At 37.3% G+C, this 27,370-nt stretch overlaps 1 protein-coding gene across 4 annotated transcripts in view; it reads left to right on the forward strand.

Annotated features, from left to right (window-relative positions):
• Positions 1–27,370, forward strand: part of LRRK1 (leucine rich repeat kinase 1) — a 154,858-nt gene that overhangs the window by 76,197 nt on the left and 51,291 nt on the right. For all 4 annotated transcript variants that reach the window (XM_016424661.2, XM_056807503.1, XM_007479468.3 and 1 more), the window contains 13 exons: positions 1,437–1,663; positions 4,808–4,935; positions 5,869–6,032; positions 6,767–6,904; positions 10,902–11,014; positions 11,868–11,944; positions 17,168–17,297; positions 18,145–18,257; positions 18,953–19,167; positions 21,649–21,813; positions 22,972–23,144; positions 24,956–25,076; positions 26,587–26,746. In XM_016424661.2, coding sequence (XP_016280147.1) covers positions 1,437–1,663; positions 4,808–4,935; positions 5,869–6,032; positions 6,767–6,904; positions 10,902–11,014; positions 11,868–11,944; positions 17,168–17,297; positions 18,145–18,257; positions 18,953–19,167; positions 21,649–21,813; positions 22,972–23,144; positions 24,956–25,076; positions 26,587–26,746 — 1,924 coding nt within the window. The remainder of the gene's footprint in view (positions 1–1,436; positions 1,664–4,807; positions 4,936–5,868; positions 6,033–6,766; positions 6,905–10,901; positions 11,015–11,867; positions 11,945–17,167; positions 17,298–18,144; positions 18,258–18,952; positions 19,168–21,648; positions 21,814–22,971; positions 23,145–24,955; positions 25,077–26,586; positions 26,747–27,370) is intronic.

Below are 27,370 nucleotides of genomic sequence, written 5' to 3' on the forward strand. Positions count from 1 at the left end.
CGTTGGAATTATGCCTTCTTTGGAGTTATATAGTCAAAATACTATGCAAATATGGAAATAAGTACAGCATGAAAATGCTGGTTTAACCTATATCAGAATACTACCTCAGGGAGGAAAAGAGAAAATCTGAATCTTAAATTGTTAGAAAATAATGATCAAAATTCATTTCTACATGTAACTGAAAAATAAATACATGACTTTTTTTCTATATTACTCTTCAATAACATTCCTAGCCAAGCACCTGACCCCCTAGTGGGTGCTAGTGGTATAGCAGAAGTTCAACCAGAATTCATAGTTCTGCTTCTGTCACTAGTGAAAGGACTTCAACTCTCTGGGCCTCCAGGCCCTTATCTTTAAAATGAGGAAGGAAGAGGGGTGGAATTAGATGATTGTCAAAGGCTGAGCTCTAAAGTTACGATTATGTATTGGCACTTCTGATTCTATTGGAAATCACATTCATGCACAAAGGAAAAGACCTTTCTTGTAATAACTTAGGACTGTAGAATAGTAAAAAAGTGGAAAGAGGCCTGGATTTTAATTCAGATGATGGTTGGAATAGGTGGATGGTCTCAGGTCCCTTCTTCCTCTAGATTCTATGAATCTAAGGCTCTATCCCAGTTACTTTTACTCATGATGGAATGAATGCTTAAATGAAACATAGGTAAAATGCCACCATCTAGTGTCCATTGAAGGAAATTCCCTCAACAAATGCCAACTTTGAAAGCAAAAATATTTGGCTAAATAGTTTCCAAACCATTTTTTTTTTTGATATTTTTCCATTCAGACTTCATTGGGTTATTAACATTTTTCCATTTACAAAGCACTAATTTTTGTTTATATTCCTGCTTTTCTAATTTTTTTTCCGATATGGATTTCCAGTTACTTTGGTGAAACAGACCCCAAAACCAGATTTCCTTCCTCAGAAACCTAATTGGGCTTCAAGTTCGTTAGTAATCAAGATATAAGAAAAATAACCAGATTATGTGTTCCAGCCGTTAACTATATCCTTTTCTCCACCACAAGCAAACTGCCAACCTTTCTAGCCCAGGGAAGAACAAACTTAGTTAATGGGTATGATCATTTTGTAACTATCTCCTTCTACCAGTTTCTAAAAGGAACATAACAAATAATGTTATTCAATTATAGATTCATTGCTAGAAGGGGTCTTAGAGATAATCTAGTCTAATTCCTTCATTTTACATATGAGAATAAGGCCAGTTCACCTGTAGTGGTCTGAAGTCATAGAAATAGTAAGAAGTAGAGCTAGAATTTGAACCCAGGGGGTTTAATGACTCCAAGTCTTCATTTTGTGTACATGGGTTCACCTTTTAAAAAATGAATAGGTTTATACCATATTCTATATTGGCTCCTCACTGATTGAATGTATATTAATGTATGGTTTTCCTTTCTCCTCCTTCTTCTACCCCTCACATTAGGCTCTCCATGTAAAATGGTCCCATCTGAAGTTGCCGTGGGTGGATCTAGACTGGCTAATCGATATTTCATGTCAGATCACAGAGTTAGACCTTTCTGCCAACTGCCTGACATCCCTCCCATCCGTCATTCCCTGGGGACTGATAAACCTTCGAAAATTGAATCTCTCTGACAACCAGCTGGTAGAGCTACCCAGCGTACAATCCTCCGATGAAATCATCTGTACCAGGTGGGCTGTAGTCCCAAGTCATGGAAGAGTGAGTGTGAAAGGAATAGTTCATTCTCCAGGGACAGAGCTACACTTCTCTTCTTGCCAATTTTCCATCATTTTATTTTATGTCTTCAAACACAATTTCCTCTTGGAAATTTGAGCAGGAAGTTCCTTCCCTCTTATAAATCAATTTCCAGCAGGAATAAATCCATTTCCTCTGCTACTCTATCTCTACTTCATTCTCTTAAATGCACTACTATCCCTGACTAACCCCATAAGATTGTGGTGTTATCCTAAGATACAAAAATTATTACTGAGGTCCCTTCAACCTTGCCTACATTTTGATGTTTAACTAATTGGCCAGCTGGCCCAGCACTAAATGTCACCCAAGATAATTGGTGGGCTATCTTGGCTGACATGCTAATGTGACATGCCTGAACAAATACTCTTTTTGGTCTGAATATAAGCTATACTTTCCCCCAAAGTGTGGCTCACATACAGAGCAATTGGGAATTTATGTGACTGGGACAAGTACCACAAACCACCCTGGGTCTGTTGATATGAAGAGATCTCAGCTAAGGATGGAGACAATCCAGGACGTCAGAGCAAAGTCATTGCTGGAGAAGTCTCCAGAGGAGCAGATTCCACCTCAGTCTGTTATTTGATAGCTTCCTGTTTTAAACTAATTATTCTTGATGTGATGACTGGGGCAAAACAGTGGTTGCCTGGCTCTATTGATCTAAAACCCGAATGTGTGTATTCCATTCTTCAGACCACAATCTCAGTTCATACTTCAGTGGTGTCCCCAGCCACAGTAGAAGCAACAGCAGCTTTCCACTAGTTGACACCCAGGCTGAAGGAACCCATGCTGGTTGTCCTGGACATGGAGGATTATTTAATCAGTTGGCAGATCTCTGAAGCTTACATACACTGGCTGACTCACCCAGGGATCTCCCTTCAAACTTTCCTTTCCTTTCTCATTATCCCTGAGCATGGAGGAGACTACTGGGCATTTGATAGAGCTCATACAGCAGAAAAGCATGTGAGAGTAAAAGCACATGGAATAACAGATTCTTTTTCATCTTTAAATTAAATTTTATTTTATTTTTCAGATCTGCATATTTCCTTGCCTCCTCACCTTCCCCCTCCCCACTATGAAAGCAAGTAAACCAAAACCCTGTTACAAACATGTATAGTCAAGCAAAACAAATTCCTGCATTGGCCATATCAAGAGAGAGAGAGAGAGAGAGAGAGAGAGAGAGAGAGAGAGAGAGAGAGAGAGAGAGAGAGAGGGAGAGAGAGAGAGAGAGAGAGAGAGAGGAGTATATGTGTGTGTGTTTCAATCTTCATCCTCAGTCCTTTCTCTTTGGAGACTTCTGGATTTATGGTTGATATTATGTTTAGAGCTCCTAAATTTCTCACACTTGTTTTGTCTATTGTTATTGTATAAATTGTTCTCCTGAGAATGGTAGAGTTTCCAAATTTAGCAATTAAGTTTAGTTAGGTGATGCCCTAAGAGTGTTCGAGTAAAGATTAGAGAAGAGCAAGTAAGAGAGACTCATCTATTTTATGTTCCTCCTGTGCAGGAAAAAGTCTCCAAGATCTGAGATCCAAAAGTTCTCAGACTCCATAATGGATGGGATGGGGAAGGTCATGATCAAAAGCTTTTGATTCAGAGGTATGGGAGAAGAAAGATCCCTCAGGAGATTCTACAGTGTACCTGGACCTTAGTCCAAGCTTAGAAGAGGAAAAGGGGCAGTAAGATGGGTGATATTATTAGGGGGAGAAAGAAGAAGTGTATGCTTAGGATCAGACGTTTTAGCACTAAAGTGATCTTTAAAAGTGCAAAACTATCCCTTAACTTGACAAATGAGGAAATTCAGGCCTTGGAAGAGGATATGACTTGTATAGTACCATATAACAAGTAAATATCACAATCATAATTTAGAACCATGTCCTCACCCAGGCTCCAAATGTTGAACTCTTTCTATTTAGCCAGGCTAATTGACCATTCTAAGTTTTGCCATCTTCCTGCATTTAGGTGAAATACTCATTCTCTCCCCAAATGGGTCAGTGTTTTGTAAAATACTAACTTTGTGTAAAAGTTTTTCTTTGAAAACAGTCTCATTTAAGGACTCATTGAATTCCTGCAAGGAAAATTATATATTTTACAGAAAATTTTACAAATTTAATTTTATTTAATCCTCATAACAATCCTAGTAGGTAGGTGCTGTTATTACCCCATTTTACATTTGAAGAAACTGAGTCAGATAGAAGTTAACTGACTGACCAGTGGTTATACAGCCCGGAATGTCTGAGACTGCTTTTGAATTTAGGTCTTATTCCAGGCACTACCTCTCTGCTTCTGGAAGTATAACAAATACAGTTGTCTGTTTTAATCTTTTTAGTGTTTGAATAGACGTTTCATTCATCATAAAGCATGATGACAATTTTACTCAAATTCTACTCCACTCAACAAAAATTCATGTCAGGCTATTTTGTTTAATTATAATGTTTTGACCATTGTCCTTTGAATAAGATAGGGACATTGGAGATTTTTTCCCTGTAAACCTTTCTAGGGTAAAAAATGTTAAAATAGTAATAACTAAGGACATCTAGGTGACTCAGTGGATAGAGAGCCTGGCCTAGAAACTGAAGGTCCTGGATTCAAATTTGGCCTTATATACTTCCTAATCATGTGATCCAGGGTAAGTCACTTAATCCCAGTTGCCTGGTTCTTACTTCTCTTCTGCCTTGGAGCCAATGGTCTTGATTCTAAGACAAAAGGTAAAGGTTTTTTGTTTTTTTTTAGATAGTAATAGCTAATATATAGTACTTTGGGATTAAAAAATACATAAATATATTGCCTTATTTGGTCTTCACAATAACTTTATGTGAAATAGATTTTATACCCATTGTTTTATATTTTTATGCTCATTTTATAGATAGGGAAACTGAGGCTCAAGCCAGTTAAATGGCTTCCCAAAGATCACCCATATAGTATCTGGGTTGAGATTTGAAACCAGGTTTCCCTGCCTCTTAAGTATAATATTTTGTGCACCACATCATGTAGCCCCTTATACAGGCATGAAAGCTATGATATCATAGTTTTCAGAGCAATAATAAAAGCTGCCTTGGTGATTTTATTTCTCTTAATTACAGGTTACTTGAAATTGATATATCCAGCAACAAGTTATTACATCTTCCTCCTGGATTTTTACACCTCTCAAAACTTCAAAAGCTGACAGCTACAAAAAATTACTTAGAAAAATTATTTGAAGAAGAAAATGGTATGTTTACCTTTGGTAGTCTGATGGAATTTTTTTTCCTTCTAAAAGAGAGTTCACATCAAATAGCAAGGTTAGTCAGTCAACAAGCCCTGTTAATTATTTATCATGTTCCAGAGGCACTGCGCTAAGTCCTGGGGCTACAGATAATGGCAGAAATAGTCTGACTCAAAGAGCTCACATTTTAATGGAGGAAGCATCAGGCAACAATTATTTCCATATAAGACAATATGAAAGGGAGTGTTCTGATGGTAGGAGAGACTAGGAAAGACCTGCAGAAGTTTGGATTTGAGCTGATTCTTAAAGGATGCCACAGCAATAGACAAAGGAGACAGTCAGGGAGAAGTCATAGTTGGGAGTTTACTGAGTAGGAAGATGACAGGGTCAGTGTTTTTGTGTTTTTGGAAGCTGAGAGAAGGATGGACTGGAGTAGGGAGAGACTTTTGGCCAGGAGACCCACTTAGAAGGTTGTTGCAGTAGGGAGTGATAAAGACCTACACAAGCATGGTGTGTGCATGAATGGAGAGAAAAGGATGCATCTGTTTAAGGAAAAAACAAAAAGACTAGATGACAGACAGATTTAATATGTAAGGTGAGTGAGAGTTGAGGAGTAGAGCATGACACCAAGTTTATGAATCTGGGTGATTTAGGGGAATAGTGGTGTCTTCAATAGTATTAAGAAAGTTGGGCAGAAGGGTTGATGTCTGGAGAATTAAAATGAGCCCCGTGTTTAACATGCTGAGTTTGGGGAACTTCCAGTGGAGCATTCAGTTCAAGTTGTCCAGAAGGTAGTTGGTGATATAGGATCAGTGCTAAGGAGAGAGAAATGGGCTGAATATGTAGGTCTGGAAATCATCTATTTAGAGGTGATAGTTGAATCTATGAGAACTGATGGATCCCAGGAGAGAACGAAAGGGTTCTTCTTTTTTCTTTTAGCAACTAATTGGATTGGATTAAGGAAGCTTCAGGAACTTGATCTATCTGACAATAAATTGACAGAATTACCTACTGTATTCCTTCACTCATTCAAATCACTAAATTGCCTGAATGTCTCCAGAAATAAACTGAAGATTTTTCCTGATCCCTGGGCTTGCCCCTTGGTAAGTATAGAATCTGAAGCTAAAATAAATATTTGCAACTTAAGAAGAAATTAGGTTACATTAAAGAGAAATATTTAAGATTCCTTATGTTGGAAATATGGTGGTAGAAGGAGATACACAGAAGTCTGGAGAGAAAATCAATCAGGAAGTATTTAATAAGCACCTATTCTATGCTTGGCCCAGCACTGAGTGCTAGGGATACAAAGACCAAAGGAAAAAGAAAGATAGAATCCCTGTTCTCAGATAACTTTTTCAATTCTATTATTTGTTTTCTACAGAATAAATACAAAATAGTTAGGGAAGAATACTGACATTTGGGGGATTAGAAAAGCCTTTGTGTAGAAAGTAGTTTCTGAGCTGATTCTAAAAGGAAGTGAGAAAACCAGATATAAGCTAATAAAACACTTCTGTAGGCAGTGAATACTCAATAAGGAGAGTAGGAAAAGGGAAGACCCTCCCATGCTCAAAAGGGTATTTCTGCTTTTTTTTTACTAAGCACTAGATCGTACTTATAAAATCATTTAATCATAATAGTATAATTATATAAATTATAACTTCTAATACTTTGAAACTACCTTGTACAACAAGGTTTGCTGTGTTAGAGAACTAGTTAACATCTCTCTCTCTCTCTCTCTCTCTCTCTCTCTCTCTCTCTCTCTCTCTCTCTCTCTCTCTCTCTCTCTCTTTCTTTCTTTCTTTCTCTCTCTCTCTCTTTTGTCTCCTTGAATGTTTAGAAATGTTGTAAAGCTGCCAAAAACTTACTGGAGTATCTGCCAGACAAAATCGCTGTTTTTTGGAAAAATCACCTTAAAGAACTGGATTTTTCAGAAAATGCACTCAAAGATGTTCCCTTGGGACTCTTCCAGCTTGATGTAAGCCTAAAAGCACTTTGTTTCTAATCTCTAGCTTTTATAGAATTGAAGTATAAATGCCAACTAATTGCCAAGGATACCTCTTGACGATTTCTTATTTTTTCATGTCTATAGTTGTGTCAAATAATTCTACAAGTAGGAGTTTCATTACTTTTTCTAGCTGGAAGGTATATGACTAGATAGTTTTACAGCCTTAGGAGATGTGCCAGAAGAGTAAATGGTTCCCATTCTGAACTAGGAGAGGAATGTATTTCTTTATCAACATAAAGTCAGTTTGGGGTTAGTGAAAAAGGGCTGGATTGGGAGACAAGGGGCGTAGGTCCTCATCCTCATTCTACTTACTACTTGGTAAGTCACCTGGGCAAGCTAATTTCTTCTTCTGTAAAATGAAGGGGCTGGACTAAACCTTTTAAATGTTTTCTTTGCCAGAAGTCTCTGCCTTTCCAAGCTATATGTCATACCACTGCCAAAGTCTGACCATGTCACTTGACTGTTTGGTAAACTGCAATGGCTCCCTATTATTACCTCTAGGACCAATTACAGACCCTTCTGTTTGACATTTAAGTCTCTGTAACCTGACATCAACCTCTCTTTCCATCCTTATTATACACATTACTTTTCTTCATACCAGCAGCTGGGTGAGGACATGAGTAGGATACTGGGCTTGGTGTCAGGAAGACTCATACCTCAGTTCAAATTTGGCCACAGTCACTTATTTGCTATGTGACCCCAATAAGTCATTTAACCCTCTTTGCCACAGTTCCTTCATATGTAAAATGAAAGAAGGAAATGGCAAATCACTCTAGTATCTTTGCCAAGAAAACCCCACGTGGGTTTACAGAGTGTCAGACATGACTGAACAACCACATCTTCACACATTGTTCAATCCAGCCCAAAATGCCTTTCTTGTTGTTCTTTACAGACAGCACTCCCATCTCCATCTCTGCTCTCCATCCTTTGCCTATGTATAGAATGTATTCTCTCCTTACAGCTGCCAATTATAATCCCTGATTTCTTTCTAAGCTCCTCTCAAAGGGCATCTCCTATCTAAAGCCTTTGCTGATCCCTTTCATTAACTAGTGTCTAACCTTATAAATTCTATCTCTCTATGTATAGGTGTGTATATGATCATATAAGTCACACCTATGTGTGTATGTGCCTGATGTGGTTTATATTTGTATATAAACTTTTATATAAAATGTCTTTTATATAAGTATGTTTTAGATGTATATGGAAATTCATCTAAAACATTTTATATAAATATATATTTTATGTATATAGTCACATCACATACACAAACACACATAAGATGTGAATAGGTATATCTATATGTATATATGTATATGTGCATATATATACACACAGACATAAATATTTATAAAAATAAAATTTTTATACAGTATTTATATGTACAAATGCATACATATTGTCGTCATCTTCCCTTTCCCTTCTTCTCCCCTCCCACATTATGTAAGTTCCTTAAAGTTAGGGATGGTTTCCCTATCTTTTTATCCCTGCCATTTAACACAGTGCTTGGAACTAGTTTTAGATCCTTCTAGCTCTAATAAATTAATTGACAGAGGAAGGAGCCCAAAGTAAAAGAGTAGAGCTAAGGAGAACAAATACAGATATCAATTTCAGTGCCAACCTCAGGTTAGGCAAAGTCACTTGCCAGCATGGCGTGATTTTGGGGGTGCTAAGAAGACCCAACTTCCCTGCACATACACCCCTATCCTTGTCTCATGATGCTCTTGTTCTTCAACTACTCTGACAATCTTCAAAATTAAGCCTTCAGTCCTCTGTTGTGTGTGTTATACTTTCTCCCTCAGAAAGTCTATGCATGTAATGTAAATAGTTCAGTCTTCATTTGCAGCCCTGTTTGAGAGGAATTATCCACCCCATCAGAATTCATACCATTGTTATTTTTCTGATCAGCACTGCCTGAAGGGGCTGCTGTGTTCATCTTTGATCACCAGATGGCACAAGCTGCACACTGTTCTGCTGGGCTTGGAGGACATTTAGCATCTAGCATGTTTTGATGTTTGCCCTAGTAAAGAATAGGTTATAGCTCTACGACCTTTGCTTGCTTAAACTCTTACCAGTAGCTTAGCCTGAAATGTGAAAGTATAAAATATTTGTCTGTATTTTACCCTAGCATCTAATTTTGCTGTTTCCTCTTTTTAGAGTGTACTTCATCTTCTTAGATGATTTTTTCTTTTCTGTATTTTGAAAATCATGTCTTAGGCTTAGGCATGAAATAACAATAGTAATAATTAATTAAAATGATAGATTATGTTTATGTAGCCTTTTGTCATTTCAAAGCAGTTTACTTAAATCAGCTCTTTTTATCACAGCCACCCAGTGAGTTAGATAGTACAGTTTTAATTTGTTTTGTTCTATTTTACAGATATAGAAACTGAGGCTGAGACTAGGGAGATTGTGATTCAACCAATATCAGAAAGCTAAAAAGTATTGGAGCCTTGGTTCCATGAAAGGAAAGATCACTGGATTTGAAATGAGAAAACTTAGATGTAAAAATCTCAGCTCTACTTACTAAGTGTGTAACATTGGATAAGTCATGCCACTTCCCTAGAACCTCAGTTTCCATATTTGTAAAATAAGGATATGGAGGGGGCAGCTGAGTGACTCAGTGGATTGAGAGCCAGGCCTAGAGGTCCTAGGTTCAAATCTGGCCTCAGACACTTCCCAGCTGTGTGACCCTGGGCAAGTCACTTGACCCCCTTTGCCTAGCCCTTACCACTCTTCTGCCTGGGAGCCAATACACAGTATTGACTCCAAGACAGAAGGTAAGGGTTTAAAAAAAATAAGGATATGGAAGTAGATAGCCTCCACAGTCTCCTCTAATTCTAAGAAAAACTATCATCCAATTTTTATTATCAAATTACCATCCTCTTATTCAAACTATTCTGACTATTGCTCTAACCACCAGGCCATGCTAGCTCTTCCTATAGCATCATTTGATCAAAATAGTAATTTCATTTTCTTAGAGGAAACATTTCAGGCAGATGTGTACATGGGCTTTTTTCTCATTCATTTTAATTTTTCTAAAAAGGATCATTAAATTCAGATTTTGAGATTTCTTTATTTTGGTGACTGCCCTATTAACTAAATAATGTCACCTAAAATAAATTATAAAATAAAGACTGAAGGCTAAATCAACTGGTATGCTTTATTTTATATCCTGAAAGAAAAAGAATTCACACTTATGAAATGTGATCTTTGTACAGAACATGTTCCTTTTATTGCCCTTAGAAATAATTTTATGACAAGGAATAGCATTCTTCTGTAACTTTTGTTAAAAACAAAGCGTGAAAGAGATGGATTGGGTAGCAAAGTAACAAAAAATACTCCTTTCCTTTCTCTGGCCCCTACTTTTGGAATGTGGGAGTTATTGGCCGGGACCAGTCACACCTTATTTCCTCCCTTGTCACTGGCCTTGACAGTACCCCCTTCAGAATTCTCTCTGCCCAGGGGAGTTGGAAGAGGAGTAAGTGCAGCCACATATTCCAGTAGCCTAGCCTTGTCCCAAATAGCAAAAATGATAGTTTCCTAATGCAACTGTTACCTTTCCATCATAGACATGGCAATAGGCAATTTTGTAATAATGAGGGTATGGGAGTGTAGCATTCCAAGGTAGGTTGCTTCATCTCTTTAAGTCCTATGTTCAGAAGACCCAGATAGAAAGGTGGTGTTGTATAGTCAAGACAGATTGAACTTGGGATTAAAAAGCTTAAAAAGTAGTTTTAGGATGAGATCTCAATGTATAAAATATACCTGTCTCTGTATATGTATGTGTGCATATATACATATGTATATACACATGTGTGTATTAAACTAAACAACTTTATTGATTCACACATCTTTGATTTCTCTCTTTTTTTTTTGCAATATTAATTTCTTAGTTCAAGTTGTTTCTCCTATTTTGCATATGTGTGTGTATGTTTGATGACCTTTTAGACTCAGCTTTCTCTTCCAGACTTTGATGTCCTTGAAATTATTAGGGAACCAACTAATTTCCCTTCCCTCTCAAGATAAATGGACCTGCAAGCAACTTAAATATTTGGATCTTTCTAAAAATCAACTTGGAAAGTAAGCAGCTATTCTTTATATTATAATCATCTTTCATTACAGGGTGCCCCAAAGGTCTTGGTGCAGTTTTAAGCTATAAGAGCTTAAGCTTTGAGCATGCTCAATTTAATCACATAAGATCTTTCTCCCTATTTCATCAATTAGGAATATTTTTCCTAAATTTAACTGTAATGAAAAGTTACTAGCACTGTTCTTTTCATACCTTCTCAGCCTGCCCCTTCTGATTGTTATTTCTAAGTTCAACCTAAATGGTGACTCTTCTTTGCATATTATAATTTAAGACCCAAGTAAGAGGGCAAAGAGAATAGATAAAACAAAATCCAAAGCTTTCCTAACAAAATGGAAATGGTGTTAATAAGATGCAGCAAATATGCCCTTCTGGAAATAAAAAGACTCATTTATTTACAGGGCACTACCTAAATAGCATCTAGGCATAATCTATACCTAATTGGATAATGAATTTCTCAAAAGACTAATCATAATAAACAACCTAAAAATATAATTTCTGTCTGTACAGCTGTCATTTCATACATGTCCACACTGTCTCAAGCAAAGGAAATGTTCTTGTGCATTTTCTAAAAAATATTGGAGGACATAAACTAACGCAAAGAACATCTTTATTTTTTAAAATCAGAATAAGCTATCAAACAGAAATTTAATCAATTATTTAAAACACGTGTGGCAATTTCCCCCTGAAACATTGCTATTGGTAAATAGTAGGCAAACGTTGCTCCTGCCTACAAGAAAGCTTCCAAAAGACTGAGTGAATGTTTTGCTTTCTGGTCAGACATTTTGGCAAACCAAACTGGTCATATCTCCATCATGCTTTCTTCATTTATTTTTTACCCCACAGAAATGAAGATGGACTTAAAACAAGGAGGATTTCCTTCTTCAACACCAAGAATAGACAGCGTTCATGTACAGAGTCAAGTATGTTTGCTTGGTCAGAGCTCATCCTAAAACAAAACAAAAAAACTGGGAACTGTATGGGGCGTGTAAGCTTGCCAGGCCCTGGACTTATGGAATTTTCCCATTTTTTTTTTTGGTCTAAAGGGGCTTTTATTGTCTAAAGGGGCTGAAAATGCCTTTATGGTCTAAAGGGGCTAAAAATGCCATCAAAGAGCAGTGTCAAATTGGGATGAAGTATCTGGAAGTAGATTGTCTTTTATTTTTGTAACACATGATTCCTGATGTCACATTTCTGAGTAAATCAGTCTATTTAAGATAAACCAGACTTATTTTGTCCCTAGTGCCTCCTTCCTTGGGATGGGGTAACCCAACTCCATCACCACGATTTGCTTTACTATCTCCCAAAGCAGATATTTCCAGAGCCACAGAATCCAAGCCTAGCAGATTGCCTTCATTAAACTCTAATCGAGAAGGAAATATAGATCTTCCTGAAAGTTTATCAGTTAGATGTATAGTTTTCAATAGTTTTCACAGTGATTAAATAAGAAAGAGATGGCTAACAAATTCCTAGAAAATACTGGGGAACTAATAGAATCTGCTCCTGCCTTTAAACTCACTAACATCTCATTTTGTCCTGAAAGCTGAAGAGTTTATAAAGTCAGCTGATCTCCAAAATGTATCCTTTGGGAGACTGTTCTGTGACAACTAACCAATAATTAAGTCCTCCTGAAGGCAATACAACTTTCTGGCTAGACTTGAAAGATCTGTTTTGCTTAGCTTTGAATAGCTTATAATGGAAATTATTTGGATTAGTGTAAATAAAATCCCACAGAGACCAAAGAGCATATGGGGGGAATTGGACTAGATCAGAGTTTCTTAACCTAGGGACTGTGAAGTTTTAAAAAAGATTTTTAAAAAATATTTTGATACCTATTTCAATATAATTGGTTTTCTTTCTAGTCTTATTTATCTTATTTTAGACATTTAAAAACATGAGAAGGGTGTTCAGTAGTCTTCATCAGTCTTCCAGAAGGGTCCATGATAAAAAAAAAAGATTAAAAACTCCTGGCTATAGCCAATCTATAAGGTCAGATCAAAATTTCTTTGACTATGACTATCTTCCTGTTTCCAGTAGAGATCATTACTTTCATCTTCATTGTTATTTTTTTAAGAAGCTTACAAGGGTACATGATTTGGGGTTCTGTATGAACTAAAATGGAATATAATAGGATTTGGTAAGTCATCTCATTTTTCTCTAGTAGTTTCATCCTTGGTTTATTTGCACCTGTATACACCACAGGATATAAAGTTGGTATGTTCTTACAAAGTTTTCTTTAAATCTTGATTTTCAAAAATTGCATTCTATTTCAAATACAGAAAGTTTGCCTTTTGAAGGGTCACCTTGCTACATCACTTTTCTGAGAATGCTTTTATAAAGCAAATAATTAGCCCCAAATTTATCTGAACTTTTTAAAAAGTGACACCAACAAAAATTATTAGCTGAAAAATTCTTGGGTGGAGCTCTCCTGAGGAATGTGGAGCCTCACAGTTGGAAGGGGAAAGGAAGGCTAATAGGATGGTATTAATGTTTCCTTCACAGTATTTTAAAACCTTTTTAGGTGAAGCCAGCATCCTGTTTGGGACAGAGTTCCACTCCCCTGCTCAGAGGGTCATCAGTTATACTCCAATGGCTATGTAGACTGATAGAAAGCAAAAGGACAATGCTGTAGGTATCTTCTACATGCCTCAACCAGGGCAACTGCAATCCAGATTGTAAGATGGATGGCATTTTTCCAGAAACCAACTTTAAATGGATTTAGGGTTAAATGTAAGAGTCCAGCCAATAATCCATGACAGTAACACCTGTTAGAAAACATGAGAGTTCCATCAGTCTTTATAGAAAAGCTCATAATATGATGATTTGTAGATTGTGGACACATAATGGAAATATGAATAAAAGACATAGGATTTGGTTGTCTTTTGAATGAAACATTTCTGTCTGTTACACTTTAACATTTTGTGTAATAAATCCTGTATTTGATGAATTTTCTATTTGAACTTTTCACATTCAGTAGTATTTCTAATCACTGTCTAGAGCTAAAATGATTATTATCTAGCCCAACTCTCTCATTTTACAATTGAGGAAACTGAATCCTTGAGGCATTAAATGACTTGTCTGACATCATAAAAGTAGTAAACATCAAAAAAACTGAGTTTGGATCAAGGATCTTTGACCCTAGAGCCAGTACTTTCCCCCCATAATGTTCATTATCAGATGAAATTGGAAGGATACTCATAATTTCAAGGTTCCAGAATATTTTATGGTAAGGTATTTGGGATATTAAAGAAGTCAGGTCATATAGTAGTCTCATCGTAGCCATTCTTGGGAAAAAGCTTTTTTTGAGTCATGGACCCTTTTGACAGTCAGTGGGACTGCCTTTAGATCCTTTGTTGGGAAAAAAGAATGTTTTGTTTTGTTTTTAAATAAGGAAATAGTGGATTACAAAGTATTGAAATACAGGGTTTTTTTTAAAAAAAACTTTTAAAACTTCATTGGACCCAGATTAAGATCCCAGGACTGACTTGGACCCGCTCAATTTGAAGTCACAGAACGTAAGTTGCCAGATGTCCCACTATTTGTAGGACATAAGCAAATCACTTAATTTGGGGGGGGGCTCAGTTTTCACATCTGTTAAAAAGAAGGGCTCAAACTTGATGAATTTAAAAGGCCCCTTCTCATTCTGATGCTATGATCCTGAAAGTACCTAGAATAGTGTAGCACACTGGAGTGCGTAAACATAGAATATTCTCATTGTTAACCTTGAAGAAATTGTGATTATTATTATAATTGATTATAGAAAAAAGAGATAACTATATTTTCTCCTACTTGTCCATTGTTCATGTGTTGAATCTACCCCATTATTTGATAGTATAGATATCCATTTCAGCATGTGATAAGAATGAGAAGGTAGGGTTATAATTCAGAAATGAGACGCTACCTTTGCTCTTAGGAGCAAAAATATCTTTCTTGCTAATAAACGTTGGAGTCTCCCCCAAAGGTCGATTGTGAGAAGAAGAAAGAAGGGATCGCTTGTGAATAAATCACTCAAATACAAATAAGATCAGTAGAAAAGTTTGGGAAAATATCCTAGAAAATAAACTGAGTCCAACTGGTATTTGTTTAAATGGACAAAGGAAAAACATGGCCCAGTTTCATTGGAAGAATTCTTTGGAGGATATGTAGACTGATAATTTTAAGTTATAACTGGTAACCAAGAGGCCCCTGGATCTAAATTATTTTTAAAAAATTATTATCAACTAGCAGTATGATCAAGTGAATAGAGGGCTGACTTTGGGGTCAAGAAAACCTTTGATACCTATCAGTTTTGAAAGGAACTTAACCTCCTAGTGCCTCCCCAGACAACTCTTTAAAACTATAAGCAACTGATAAATTGTTGATTTACGCCAGTGGAAGGAGTTTTCTCATGAAGAATTCTCTACACCCATGAAATCACAGGACTGGACAAAAATTATTTTATTATGTGTAGAAAAATGTAGACTTACCAATTGTGGGAAGAAGATGACTAGTGCCTAGAAAAGCTACTGCTTCGGGTAGTTGTTATCCCAAACTATTTATCCCTGGATAAGGGATGATTTACCAAAGATAACTTGTGTGCAGATGGGTAATAAAATCCAGGGTAATTTTATGCGCATACAAGTGGTCATATTTGTGCAGTGGAGTCTTCCAAAAATAATTTTGGATGGCTGTTTTTACGGTAAAATTCAAGCCAGCAGAGTCATAAATAACTTATGAATAAATAATTACAGTTCATAAATACCTTGAGCTGTGTTCTACACAACAGACATTTTTTCTGTGTTGGGATAAATGTCTGATGGATGTAGCTGATGCAAATTTGCCATAGTAGCTTCTGGACTGCATTAGTTGATTATTGAGTATTCTTTCTATACTTATTCAATAGGTATTCAGCACTACAATGAAACTTTGAAATGGGAAAGTTAGACTATGATGTGCTAAGAGAGGACTGACTTTTTCTTGAAAGAAGAATCTAAAGGCTCTTTTCTAGAAAAAGTGAATTCCTGCAGCTGAATAAAGAATTTCATCCCTTTCATCTGTTGTTAAAAGCACTTACTGAGCATTTCCTTTTGCAAAAGTAGCTTTAAAGGTAGCATTCTTTATTACTGAAGCAGGAGCTCTTAGGAAGAGTCTTATTCCTAATGCAACTCAACCTGAATTTCAAAGAAGTGAGTGAATTTTTGGTATTCCTTTACCTTTTCTCATAGAACATTCTCTGAGGCAAAGGTACCACATTACTGCTGATAGGAAACTGTCCCTAAGGAGAAAAAGAGAATTGCTTCAAAGTTTTAAGAGAAAATGCTGGCTTATCTTGAAGGGCCATACCTGGAGGGATACAAGTAAGGGAATGACATAGCAGTCTGTTTATCATGGACTCATTGAGCTGAAAGGAATCTCAAGGAGTCCTTATTTTTTTTCCTACCTTGGGAGGATAAAGACAGATTGATTCAATGTCTCCAGAAATTCAAGCCTGTGATTCTCCTAATTCTGGGTATAAGAACTAAAAGCTAAAAGCTGTGAGATGTACTACATCCCCTCTAAAATAATGTTAAAATAAAGTTAAATGACCACATGACACTTTTTTTTGATGGTGGCTACACAGTAATCCCAATTGGTGATATTATGTTTAACATTGGAATATGCTGTTTGAAAATCTCCTTCCCCAAAACATATCCAATCTGTGACTTAGTAATAAGTCTTGTGGTGACCTGATACACAAAGATATTAAGTGACTTGCCTAGCATCATTCAGCTGGTAAAAATCAGAGGTGACTTTGAAATCCAGTGTTTCTTGACTCTTAAGCCTAGCACTATTCATTATGTCATACTGCTCTGTAATTGATGGTATCACTGAAATATCAATTTTTTAACCTATAGAGAGCTCTTTCTAAGGAAACTTCCTCTACCCAAGAACATTATCACCTGCTCTCCAATTTAGAGTCCCAGAATTGCCTACAACAAAGAAATTAAGTGACTTGCCCAGGGTCACATAGCCACTAAGTATCAGAGGCTAGATGTGAACTCAAACTTCCTGGTGCTGAGTCTTCTACTTCCTAAGATATAAGCTAACTTTTTCCTCTTATGTCTCCTTGGGGTAACATTTTGGCATGTTGTTTTAATTTTTTAATCATCTTGACTATTATCTTTTAGGTTCTGGGCTGGAATTTCCAGCTTTTCTTAGTGAATCCTTAGAAGTTTTATGTCTGAATGACAATCAAATTGACATGATCCCACAATCTGTCTGCCTACTGAAAGGCTTATCAGAACTCTACTTAGGAAAGTAAGTACACTCAAAGAAAGACTGTATGATCAATGATATTATTGTTGCCTGAATTAACAAACTTCCCCCACTTTGTGGTGTCTTATGAGTGCAGAAATAAAAAATAAAAGCAGCTCCATCACCTGAAATAGTGATGAATTTTTAAAAATTAATTGGATTGTTTGAGAGGAATTTTGTCTTTTTGGAAAAGATATCATTTTGTAAATTTTAGGCCTTTCTCCTCCATCTGAAAGTTTTATGAGGATTATTAGCCATCATATGAATTTGTAAAATTTTTCACACTCCAAAGTATACTTGGCACTTTAAAGTTACTGCATCTATATTTGGAGTGCAAAGAATTTTGCAAACTTTCTTTTAATGACTAATAATAATCCCCAACACCTTCAAATGGGGAACAAAAAGCTAAAATGTAGAATCTTGTTATCCTTTCTTCCTTAAAGCCATAAAAAAGGAGCCAACATAACTTAAGTATGATTAATAAAAATAAAAATGTGTTCACTGTTCATCATCTTCCAACTGTAATCTTTCATGGTAATAGAATTAGAAGAGAAGGAAACTTAGAGGAACATAGTTCTGAGACCCAAGGTTCCTAAAGGAAAGAATTTCCATCTCTCTCTCTCTCTCTCATTGGTTTTTCCAAAGGAAAAGACTTTAAAATAAGCAATGGAACACTAGAAAAATAGAACAAAGATTCAGTGCTTATTTTGGTAACTGGAAACTTTAAATGGTAGTGAATTAAGATAGTCTTTATCCAGTAGTCACCCCAGCATTGATGTCTCTGCATATGTGTGTGTGTGTGTGTGTGTGTGTGTGTGTGTGTGTGTGTGTGTGTGTGTGTGTGTTTCAGTAATCCAGGTCTCCGAGAGCTTCCTCCAGAACTTGGTCAGCTGGCTAATCTTTGGCAGCTAGATATAGAAGAACTGAATATCAGCAATGTTCCTGCAGAGATCCAGAAAGAAGGTAGACCATTTACTGCCCATGTTTTGACTAGATTTCCTTGTTGGAAAAAAAATTATTCCCCAACTTAAAATGATTCAGTATATTCAGTATTCTATTGGAGCTCTGATCTCATCAGCAGAATTGCTTCCTCCAGTTATGTGGCCATCCATATCTATGCCTATCTGTCTTCTGTGCCTTTTTTATCTATGTCATCCTCTGAGTCTACTAACAAAAATTTACTCATCATTCATGCGATAACTTTCTCAATTTCATGTATTCAGTAGTTAAAAACAAACTCTGCTTTGGTTACTTACAGAAATCATTTACAAAAATAAAATGATTTAAGAATCATTTCTTCTTTTTTGAAACCAAAATAATTTCCCATAAATATAAACTATAAAATATAAAAATATTTTATTCATAATTTAAAAAAATTTGTTTCTTTTTGCTTATAACTCATTGAAGACTCATACAGGTCATCAGTGGTGTTCCTTTCCTCCAACTCAACCTTAATTCCTTTTCTCAATGAGTATCATTTCCATGTTTGAATTCTGGGAAAAAAAATTTTTGTGAAGTTTTATTGTTTTGGCTTTTTCCCCCCTCTTCTGCAGTAAAAATTGGAAGTACTATTTGGGTGTCTCTGAATATATTTATTTGTTAACCATCTGGTATACTGATTTCCTCCTTCTTATGATTTTTTTTGTTTGTTTGTTTAGGCCCCAAAACTATATTAGCTTACTTGAGAGCTCAACTACGGAAAGCAGAAAAATGCAAGCTAATGAAAATGATTATTGTGGGTCCTCCAAGACAGGGCAAGTCAACTCTCTTAGAGATTTTACAGACTGGGAGACCGCCACAGATGATGCACAGTGATGCCACTATCAGGACCTCCAAATGGGAGCTACAAAAACCACCTGGATCGAAAGCAAAGGTCAATGATGGTTAGAGTTAAAAGTTCATTTGGGTGGAAAGGAATTTCTCATTTGGTTCTCTTCTCCAACACAGCAGATTTATCCTTAAACATAGAATTAGACATTGCCAAGGTGTGTCTCCCATAATACCCATTTCATTATATGCTTTGATCAAATGAAATTGTTCTCAAAACTAATAAACTTCTTAGTGTCCCTTCACTGTCTCTCACTCCAGGTGAAGCTGAAATTTAGGCAGTGAAATTGGCAAGTATCTGCCTGCGTTATCATTTTTCTTTCTTTTTTTAATAACATTTACCTTCTGTCTTAGTATCAACTCTAAGACAAAAGAGTAGCCAGGGCTAGGCAATCAGGGTTTAGTAACTGACTCTGGGTCACGTAGCTAGAGAATGTCTGAGGTCAGATTCGAACACAGGTCCTCCCAACTCCAGCACTGGTACTCTTTCCACTATACGACCTAGCTGACCCTGAATTATAATTTTTCAGACTCTGTTTAAGGCTTGACCTTGAGAGTATATGTTAGTAATTATGTTCTCTTTGCAGTTTCAAAATAATGAAGTTTAAAAGAGTTTTTTTCAATACCAAAAGTTCCATATGTATTATATAGGTATGTGAATATACATATGTATGTTTGCTACTCTAAAGAGTAATAGAAAAATTTTTGTCCTTAGAATATCCATACAGGGAATTTAAGTTTCTCCTATAAGGCTAATTGAGAAGTAGTAATAACAACAACAATAATAATAATGGTAGCTAACATTTATATAGTGCTTTCTATATGCTAGGCATTATGCTTAGTGCTTTACAATGATTATTTAATTTGATTTCTTACCGCAACTTAGGGGTTAAGTGCTATTATTTTCCCCATTTTATAATTGAGGAAACTGAGGCAAACAGACTAAAGTCACTTGCCCAGGGTCCCACAGCTAGCAAGTGCCAGAGGCCACATCGAACCATGTCATCCAGTCCCAGTGCTAACATGCCAGAAATGAAAATAATTTCTTCATACACAGTCCTGGGTATTGTCACCTTTTTGTACCCACAGGGCACTCTATGGTAGCTTCTTTGTGGAAAATTTCGAGTGTCTTAATGTACAGATCTTGTTGGAATTTCCCAATAGTCATCCTCCCCAGAACATTCTCCAATGAATCATTCAATGGCAGAAAGAAGCCTTTCTTTTTGCTGAGTCCTTTGCATAGAATCACTTTTGGAATTGAGGAAATCTAGTTCAAGCAATTAGGCATTTAAACTGGATTTAAGTCCTGACAAGGACACAGAGTCTAATCCTCCCAAGAACAGAGTTCTATCATTGAGGGTCAAAACAGTCAAAACATTTTTCCCCTGCTAATTAATACTGAGCCTGCCCCCCAGAGTAGCCAAGGCATAAGCTTTAGCTAATTAGTATCAGAAAAGGACTTTGCAGTTTTCTGATGAAAGAAGTTGTTTTTTTCCTAATGTAACCACATTTGGGATTCAGTCATTAACAATTACTTAATGCCATTATTATTCCCTTAACTGTGATTAAGATTTATTGGTCTTGAGGGCCCATTACTGGGTTACTCTCATTTAGAGTTTTCCCTGCCCTTTTCTGTCACCAAAATGAAGCCTCCTCCCGTTTAATTAGAGGAAAAATCATGAATGCTTGAATAAACTGAACAGCTTGTTTCTTATAAAGCTGTGCTTGGCATGACATTGACCTTTGGAACAGGATGGCCTCTTAGTTGATTATATAAAGGTAGAAACTCAAACTGTGTCTCTGAGATGGGGTGGGAGAATTGTAAGAAATGACCTCTTTCTTGAATCAGGGACCAGATACGTAGATTTGGCCTCTGAAACTCAAGCTGAACCCTCTCAATGCAATTCAGTTTTCATGTGTGGACCTAACCCATTTGCCTATTATTGTCCTAGGAAAATCCATCATTCCATCTTGCTTCTACCTTCCTCATGTCAGCAGAGGTTTAAGGAATCCCCTGAAGATGGTGTTCACTGGCCAGAGGCTCCTAGGAGCTTGCTTCCCTCCAGGGAAAACTTTGATGACTGAGTGCTAAACAGTGGGATTTCCTCCAGCTAAATTTCTCAGAACCATTTTTAGTAGAGAACCAGATTGAACAGACCTCTCAGACCAAGATCAATAAAAACTCCCACTGTCCCACGGAGGAAGCTGGTGTTGGTCATGGCAGAGACCCTCCATCCTTGGGATGAGAAATTATTGCTGGAATCCCACCATCAGACATCCCAGCTTTCTCATCACCAGGATGAGTGTTTGGGCCCTCTCCCCCCGTCCCCCACTGATGACTGATTTCCAAGAGGAACAAAGGGAACATTGTAACTTTTTAAATGTCTTCCCCCCCCCCCCAAACACCCAAGTCTTTGGTAATAAGTTCACCATGATCTTGTTGCAATTTACTGAAACAGTTTTTCAGTGTGTAAAATTTCTAGTTTGTAAAAATGTTTTATTGTTGTTGTTGTTGTTGTTCAAGTAGGTTGATTCTGTGGAGTTCAATGTTTGGGATATCGGTGGCCCAGCCAGCATGTCCACAGTCAATCAGTGTTTCTTCACGGACAAAGCCTTGTATGTGGTGGTTTGGAACTTAGCGCTAGGGGAAGAGGCAGTTGCAAATCTTCAGTTCTGGCTGTTGAATATTGAGGTAAGAAGTGACTACCATTTTCTTTCTTAGGAATCCAAGAATAGAAGATGGGACTGTACCGTTTCTCTTAAGCGTATGTTTGTTTACTCCAAAAGACAGTTTGATTTTGAGATGCTCTGGATGAAAAGTCTCAGAAATATAACAATTAAGTTCTACCATTATTCATTTCTGTAGCTTTCATGTATCCATTGGAAACAAAACATTTATTAAGCCCCTACAATGTGCCAGACTCTATATTAACTACTTTAAAAATATCACAAGAGAACTTTATATAGTTATAGATTTAATATTTAAAGAAAAACTTGTGAACATTTACCTCCAGAGAATGAACTGAGAAATGGAAACAAGAGTATAATCTATATATTTTGCTGGTTGTTGCTTTTTCTAGTGTGGGGAGAGGAGGAAGAGGCTCAATAAATAAATAAAGAGATAAATTTTGATGAGGGAGAAAGTCAGAAAAGGTCCTAAATATGGGAAACAGACCTGGGCAAAGCAGCATCTAGATATAGAGAATGCCTGGGATCATACAATAAAAGACAATTAAGGAGCTCCATTACAACTCTAAAAACAAGACTATCCCTCCCTGTTATGCAGAGGTAAGGAACTATGGAAGTGGAATATTACATATACTGTCAGACTCCATTGATTTTTCTAACTGCCATTTCCCCCTTTGATCCTTGCTTTATGGAATAGGTGTAAGGACAGGGTAGAGGGATGAAAGGTAATATAATGGAGTGAAAGGTAATATAAAGAAAGTTTATCAATAAGAAAAAAAATAAAAACAAAGTAAGAGAGTAGGCACAGAGCTGCCTTGCTATAAGTTTTCTAAGGTACCTGCATAGGGCAAGATGTTTTCTACCCCTTATACTTTCGCCGTTAGTTGGCTGAACATTCTTAAACATCCCTTTCTGCTAACAAGTATAGGAAAAAACTCTACTTTCAGATATTAAATCAGGATGAAAAAAAAGAAATGTTTTAAACCAGAGGTCTTCACAATTGAGAATTTATAAACAAGTCACAGATTCTGGGAATTATGGGAGCTCCCAAGGAATTTAGCCCTTTATTTCCTCCATTTATCATCTCTTAAATTTTTGTTTTGTTTTGTTTTACATTTGAGGACATAAAAGGTGATGTACATCCTTGGTTTTTCCCTTGCAGGCAAAGGCCCCAAACTCAGTAGTGCTGGTGGTGGGAACACACCTGGACTTAATCGAGACTAAATTTCGTGTTGAAAGGATTGCTACACTGAGAGCATATGTGCTGGCACTTTGTCGATCTCCCTCAGGTTCGAGAGCCACTGGTTTTCCAGATATCACATTTAAACACTTACAGTGAGTGTCCCCTCTCTTGTTCAGTGTCCATCTCTCTGTCATGGCCCTGGGTTGTGAGTGAAAGCAGGTACTCACTCACTGGCCCTCTCCTGGGTGCAAATCTTATTCACTGGCCCTACTCTTCATCCAACAATTCACTGGGGTTCTGCCTAGCTTTTTGTCCTTTTTTCCATGTGCTAATTTATCTTCCCACAGGACTTTGCAGATTAGGAATTCTTAGCCTTTTTTGTATCTTGGAGCCCTTTGGCAGCCTGATAAAAACTATCCTCTTTGCAGAATAATTTTTTTAAAAGACATTAAATAAAGGACTCTGAAGGTTACTGAAAATAAAGATGTCATTTTCTTCCCATCCAAGTTCACAGACTCCCTGAAATTGACCCACAGACCCCTGGTTAGGAACCCATTTTTTAAGGGTAGAGAATCTCTCCAATGTCTCTGCCCTTAGGGAGGGAGGGAAAGATTGCAGAGATGGAGAGGGCTACATTCTATGAATTTGTCAGCAGGGGCAATGGCTGTTGCAAAATCCATGGATGATCAGGCTAATGATACACATTTACCACAATCCTCCTAGAGCTTTCAGGAACCCCACTTCACTGAATGGAAATCCAGGACTGCCACAGCATGGTGAACAATTGCCCTGTCTTGTTTGGGAATCTTTGTGGAGTAATACAAAAAGTCCCTTATCACAGCTGATACCTGAGGCTCTTTCCACTGCCCACTGATTAAAGCAGGTTTGACCCTAGGCTGCTGATGCAAATCAGACTTCTTAAACTTTCTCTTCCCACCACCCTCTGCTTTCCCCCTCCCCACACTTTTTTTTCCCTAAGGGGAAAAGGATTTAGTGAGAATGAATCTTTGTGGTACAGAGGTTGTACAGCCCAATTTTAGTGAAACAAACTATTAAAATTGCATTGTGCAGAAAAGGCAGTTGGGTGGGTATGCCTTATTTGGAGCAAGCAGGTTCTTCCTGAATGTCTGGGGTTACTTTTCTTTTTTTTTTCTTTTCCCACATGGAAACATTTCTTGACTTGTAAAGGCTATAAGTTTTTCTTGGAGTCAAAGAGAACAAAAGTCCATTTCATCTAAACCCCTGAGTCACATGAGAAGAGTCAGAGAAACAGGATTAGTGCCTTTTTAAAAATCAAGTCACTTCTCCCCCCACCCTTACCAAACACACACACACACACACACACACACACACACACACAACCCTAAACTAAAAATCAGTTAAACATTAAGGTAAACAAAGGCTCCTTGGCAAGCAGATCCCTTTCTGCAAGTTTGGATTCCTTTCACAATAATAATACCAGGAGGTGACAGCCTCCTTTTGGGGGAGGAGGATGACTTGGGCCCCCTTCAGGAAATCCCAGGCCCCTGTCTCCTAGGATAAAATAGATTCTGTGTTGGCCAGAGAAGTACTGGCAGCCGCTTCCACCTCTCCCTAATGACGATCCCTGCTTAGACTGTACCACATTCTTGGCACGCTCCCTGATTCCCTGCTGTAGATTTTCCTACTATGGAATTGAGTTCCATTTTCTTGCAGTACACGTTGACTGGATAGAGAATATGGACTCTGGTTTTGATGGGTCATCTGTCCCCACCCCCTGCCGCCAGCCACCTCCTTCTCTCTTTCCTTCCCTCCTCCCCCACCTTCTCTTCCCACGTAGGGAAAAGTTCCCTCAAGGTCAAGTAATCTAGACTATCCAGTGCCTGCTTAAGGAACAAAGGAATGGAAATAGTAATGCACTGAGGAGTTTAGTCTTACTTATGAGTAAATGTTACTCCTTTTTTCTTCCCTTTTCCATTTGCAGTGAACTCTCTTGTAAAAGTCTGGAAGGCCAAGAAGGGCTCCGCCAGCTGATTTTTCACGTTACGTGTAACATGAAGGATACTGGCAGCACAATCGGCTCTCAGAAACTTGCAGGGAGACTGGTGTGTATATTTCTCATCTCATAAAAAATATCTTATCCTGCCTGGTTCCCATTGTTTGGAGATTTGAACATTTAGATTTTCTTGGCTAGAAAGTAATGTGTAGCATGACACTTAGCTTATATCTCTGTTAGTTCCATGGGGGATTGGAGAGGGGAAGAGGGAAAATTTACTGACCTCATGGAGTTTTTCTCCCCCCCCCCCCCCTTTAAAAAAAAAACAATTATATGAAATAACAAATTTCCACATGAATTTTCCTAAGTTATATGATCGAACTTATCTTCCTTCCCTTCCCCTTTCTGGTGCTGGCATGCGATTTGATCTGGGTTATAGACATATTATCATTCAAGACATTTCCATATTGTTCATTTTTTAAGTGAGTAATTTCATAAAACCCAAACCCCAAAACATAAACCTAAATAAACAAGTGAAAAAGCATATGCTTTCATCTGCATTCCCACTCCAACAGTTCTTTTTCTGGAGGTGAGTAGCATTCTTTGTCCTAAGTCCTTCAGAATGGTACTGGATCATTGTCAAATAGACCTTTTATAAAGTCATAAATGTTAAAACTGGGAAGGATGTCAAGACTTCATCAATTCCAGTTTCCTCTCTTCAGAGAGGGAATATTGTTTTTATCACCACCACCACCAACCCATCTGATAAAGGAGGCAATCTGTTCTTTAGTCTATGAGGAAATGCCCCTTTTATTTGGGGTTTGTTAAGTTTACACTGGAAAAAAATAAAATGGGCAGAAATAGTTGCATCTTGAATTTGTTATATATCTAAAAAGAAAAGCAGAGTCTACATGGTAGAGAGTCCTGGTTTCATTTATAGTCCTGGCCTTCTGTTCTGCAGTATATGTGGAAATGCTCATTTTGTTTACTGTCTGCTAAGTTCAGAATAAAAAATAAAGAAAATGGATAGAATAATCAAGCAATCAACATTTATTCTTCTTGTACTTCAATTGTGTCTGACTCTTTGTGAGCCCATTTGGAGTGTCCTTAGCAAAGATAGGAGAGTGGTTTGACATTTCCTTCTCCAGCTCATTTTACAGATGAGAAAACTAAGGTAAACAGGATGAAATGACTTTCCCAGGGTCACACAGCTAGTAAGTGTCTGTGGCCAAATTGACTCCACGCCGGTGCTCTATCCACTGCAGTGCTAGCTGCCCTCAACATTTATTAAGTGTCTAATTCTTTCTAGGCACTGTGCTAAATATTGGGGATAAACAAAAAGACAGACCCTGCCCTCAAGGACCTTCTATTCTAATGGGGGAGACAACATTCAAACAAATATATATGAAATAATTGGGAAAAAATGAATAGGCACCAGAAGAAAGCATGAGAAGGCATTAGAATCAAGAGAGGCTGGGGAGATGAGGGAGCCCCATAGAATCTGCGATTTTTCCAAGGTCACAGTCAGTATGCAGCAGATTTAGGTCACAGCTAATTAATTGGAAATGGTATGTTTCCCACAGTAACTTGGCAAGGCCTTTGTCTGACCTAATTCACAGATACCAAGGAGTTACCTCAGTCTCCAAGAAGCGGTCATAGCTGAGCAGCAGAGACGAAATCAGGCAGATGATGTCCAGTATCTCACAGATAAACAAATAGAGCAAATCATAGAACAGACACCAGGAAATGACATCAACGACTATGAAGACTTACAGTCGGGTATGCTTTGGAATTTTGTCCTAAAATCTTAGAGGAAAGAACTAACTGATGGATGCTCAGACTGGGGAAGGAGGAGAGGCAGGAAGGAAACTGTGAGGCTATGATAGAAGGGGGCGTCCTACGAAGAAAGTCTGACCTCCTGTTATTGCACTTCAGAGAAATGGAGTGATCTTGGGGAATTAGAGTTTGCCCTTCAGTAGGAATGGAGAATTTTTTTAAGTGAGCCAATAGTACTGTCTGATAATCTAATTAAAAACCCACTGTAGCCTGAGGGAGGTGATAAAATAGTAATAATAACCAGTGTTTATATACCTCTTTAAGACATGCAAAGCTTTTTACAAATACCTCACTTTATCCTCTCGACAATCTTTATTATCCTCATTTTATAGATGAGGAAACTGAGGCAGACAAATTAAGTGAATTGCCTAGGGTCATGCAGCTAGTAAATATCTGAGGCCCAATTTGAATTGTCTTCCTGAATCCAAGTCCAGGGATTTATCCATTACACCATGTACCTGCCTCTATGAAACACTATGAAAAAGGCATCATAGTAAGAGGGCTATAGATTAATGTTAAGAGATGACACTTCAGTCTATTAGTTTTTGAAGTGTTCATTTTTATTAC

This window comes from Monodelphis domestica, chromosome 1 (genome assembly GCF_027887165.1).
Source record: "Monodelphis domestica isolate mMonDom1 chromosome 1, mMonDom1.pri, whole genome shotgun sequence".
NCBI classification, from domain to species: Eukaryota; Metazoa; Chordata; class Mammalia; order Didelphimorphia; family Didelphidae; genus Monodelphis; species Monodelphis domestica.